The 2,927-nt window shown below is 39.5% G+C and overlaps 1 protein-coding gene across 1 annotated transcript in view; it reads right to left on the bottom strand.

Annotated features, from left to right (window-relative positions):
• Positions 1 to 276: 276 nt before the first annotated feature.
• LOC137996843 (G-protein coupled receptor 157-like) overlaps positions 277 to 2,927 on the bottom strand; it is an 11,471-nt gene continuing 8,820 nt past the window's right edge. Inside the window, exon 3 of the mRNA XM_068842453.1 lies at positions 277 to 2,890. Coding sequence (XP_068698554.1) covers positions 2,699 to 2,890 — 192 coding nt within the window. The 3' untranslated portion in view covers positions 277 to 2,698. The remainder of the gene's footprint in view (positions 2,891 to 2,927) is intronic.

Genomic DNA, 2,927 nt, shown 5'->3' with positions numbered 1-2,927 from the left:
TGGAGATTTTAGTAGGGACCAATGAAAGCGCGTGATGTCATTAGACAAACTTGCATGACGCGTGCATCTATTGTCAGTTTTCACATGACGTCACGACCGCCATGTTGGTGCCCCTAAACAAAGAAAAGGCGGCCATGTTGGTGCTCGACCAAATCCTCCGGGAATTGAACTCTATTATTATGCAAACACTTCCTTTTGTTTTCGTTGAAAAACATGCCTGTTGATCACGTGAGTGAAAACCAACAATTGATGATCTTGTGCTCGGAGGTGAGTGAAAACACATTTTTCCCATTTCCCTGACCATTGTGTTCCGTGTTGTGCGTGTTGTGTACACTTGCTTTGAGTGTTCTTTAATATTTATTTTCCAACCATCGTGTTCTATATTGAAGGAACGAGCTCAAAACTAAACCAGCATACGTGTTCTTATCGGCCGCTGTTGTCAATTTCGGATTTCGGCCCGCGAGTAGAGAACTTTGTTTTTCGTTTTGTAACCATTGAGTCGTGAACAATTTAATTTAATTTTCAAAGAAAATATGTTGTCTGCAAAGTACAAAATTAAACGATCACTTTGACTTGTAATTCATGGCTGCATCTTTCAAAATAAATATTCTACAAGTGAAACAACTTTCATGTGCGAGAGAGGTTGACTGGCCCGTTACATGCTCCACGCTGGAAAGTCTGAAAACGCTTTTGCGATTTTTTACATGGCACTGATTTTATTCAACTTAATTATTGTATATTCCTGTTAAAATTACGGCCGTTCAAAAATTACGGCAGTACTTTCCATATTATTGCAAAACACGTTGACATCTACATTGTTAAGTTGTTGGAGATACAAAGTGTGCAATTTCTTTTATTGTATTATTGTTAACTAGGTAAGTTGAGTTGCAGTACTTTCGAATAATAAGATTACAACTACTGTTGGGTGTTTTGGAACTCTGATAAAAATCTGTAAACTATGTATTATATTGACTGTTTTGTTGGCACTTATTAGCGATAGCTACTACTAGTTCTAAGGCCAAAAAAGTATTTACTAGGACTATCAAATGGATATAAAACATGGGCTGATTCACAAGATACGAACTTCGGACTGATAATAAACAGGAAAGCAAGATACGGATGAGTCATGACAGTTTGCATGAAGTAGCAAAAAAATTCAATACCTTACAAGAAAAATCACAGGATTGCTTTTTATTTCAAGATGACGATGGCATAAATTAATTCTAAAAACCTAACAATAAAAAAATTATGTGAAAGGGTCTAAATTTCCATTTTTCCTTGGGTTAACACTAACAACCTCTTTCGTAAAGAGCATTCCTTCGCATTGCATAGCATTGTAAAAACAAAACTGAAAGAGAAATGTAGAAACAAAAATCTTACGCATGCGCCGGTGCAATCGCGACGAAAAAGGCCAGAGGCCAGAGCTATACTTTGTTCCTCGAGGACTAAGTATAGAACAGCCTACAGTTAGATTGTTGGTTCGGCTGCACCAGTACCGTACCGTGCTCCACTTCAAGCCTACATATCTTTGCTTGTGCAGTACAGGTCATAACTGTGACGGTTTTCTAAAAAAAAGTAAGAAATATGAACTCTCCCATAGGCCAGTTCGGAATTGTGCAGGGAATTTCAAATTTGAACCAATCAATAAATTGACACCATCACATGAAAGATAACACTGAGATTGGCCATCTGTCCAAGTTTGATGCTTTTTGGTCGATCAGAGACCAAGTTACTTGAAAACATTGTTAAAAATCCATACAAACGTCTCCAATTTTGAGGCCGCGTCCCCCAAAACCATGTAAAACAGATTTGGGACAACTGGAAAATCCTGTCATGGACCTACTGTTTGGAAATAGGAGAGGTGAAAATCACTTTGTTCTCCTATTATTATGAATATTACAGAAATCGTACATTTGAAGAGTTTATATGGTTTTGCATTTTAAGAGACGCACTGCCCCAAAATTTGAGACGTTTGTATGGACTTCGTCTCTGTTCGACCTAAAAGCATCAAACTTGGACAGATGCTCAATCTCAATGTTATCTTTCATGTGATGGTATCAATTTATCGATTGGTTCATATTTGAAACTCGCCCCAGTTCCCTGCGCATTTCCGGAATGGCCTTGGTACGGCTGAAAATTATGTACAATGTGATTTGAGAATAAAATCACACCGTCCACACACCATGCAAATGTCAACTAACTAACTTTTCATGGTTAGGAGTTCAAACTTCACGACAGGAGATTCATTTCTACAAATAAAAGCGGTAACTTTCAAGGAGTGAACTCACATAAAATTTATCTGGCGGCGGGATCGTACCCTATAGTAACGCTTTGGCTGGAGAGCCCGCATGCGCATGAGCAGCCCCGGTAGCCTCTAGAAAATGAGCGCTCGCCTCTCACTACTTAACGATGCGCAAAACATGCTCCACCGACAGATATAGCATGAAGAGGAAATTTAACAATTCAGACAGTTACACAGGCTAAGATAATTGACTCATTAACAGAAATTAATAGGACACTTCCACTCGCTCCCTGAGTATCTCTGAGCGGTATTAATTGCCTACTGCGCAGCCCTTCCTTAGGCTGTCACGCATGCATGTTGTGGGAAACCCTAGCCTAAAGAACAGCTGCAAGTTCGTTGTCACAATCAGCGCAATGACTCGATAAGGATCACGATTTAGGAGCTCCTTAAGAGATGTTACTTTTCATTGACAACTGTTTTCTGACTGTGTGTCGCCTCTGTGCTTTGTGATGTCTCACTGACTGACTCTTGTTTCCTGCACCGGGAAAATAAATTATGAGTAGCTTGGGAAAGGTGAGCCTGGAATCTTTCGGTGAAGAAACAAAACAGCAAGAAGTTGGCAAACCCTTGGCTGCTATCTCCCATTCCCTGAGGAGCAAAGAGAAAAAAACTGCATGTCACAAAA

Source organism: Montipora foliosa, chromosome 3, assembly GCF_036669935.1.
Source record: "Montipora foliosa isolate CH-2021 chromosome 3, ASM3666993v2, whole genome shotgun sequence".
Taxonomy (NCBI): domain Eukaryota; kingdom Metazoa; phylum Cnidaria; class Anthozoa; order Scleractinia; family Acroporidae; genus Montipora; species Montipora foliosa.
This window is presented reverse-complemented; position numbering and strand designations above follow the sequence as displayed.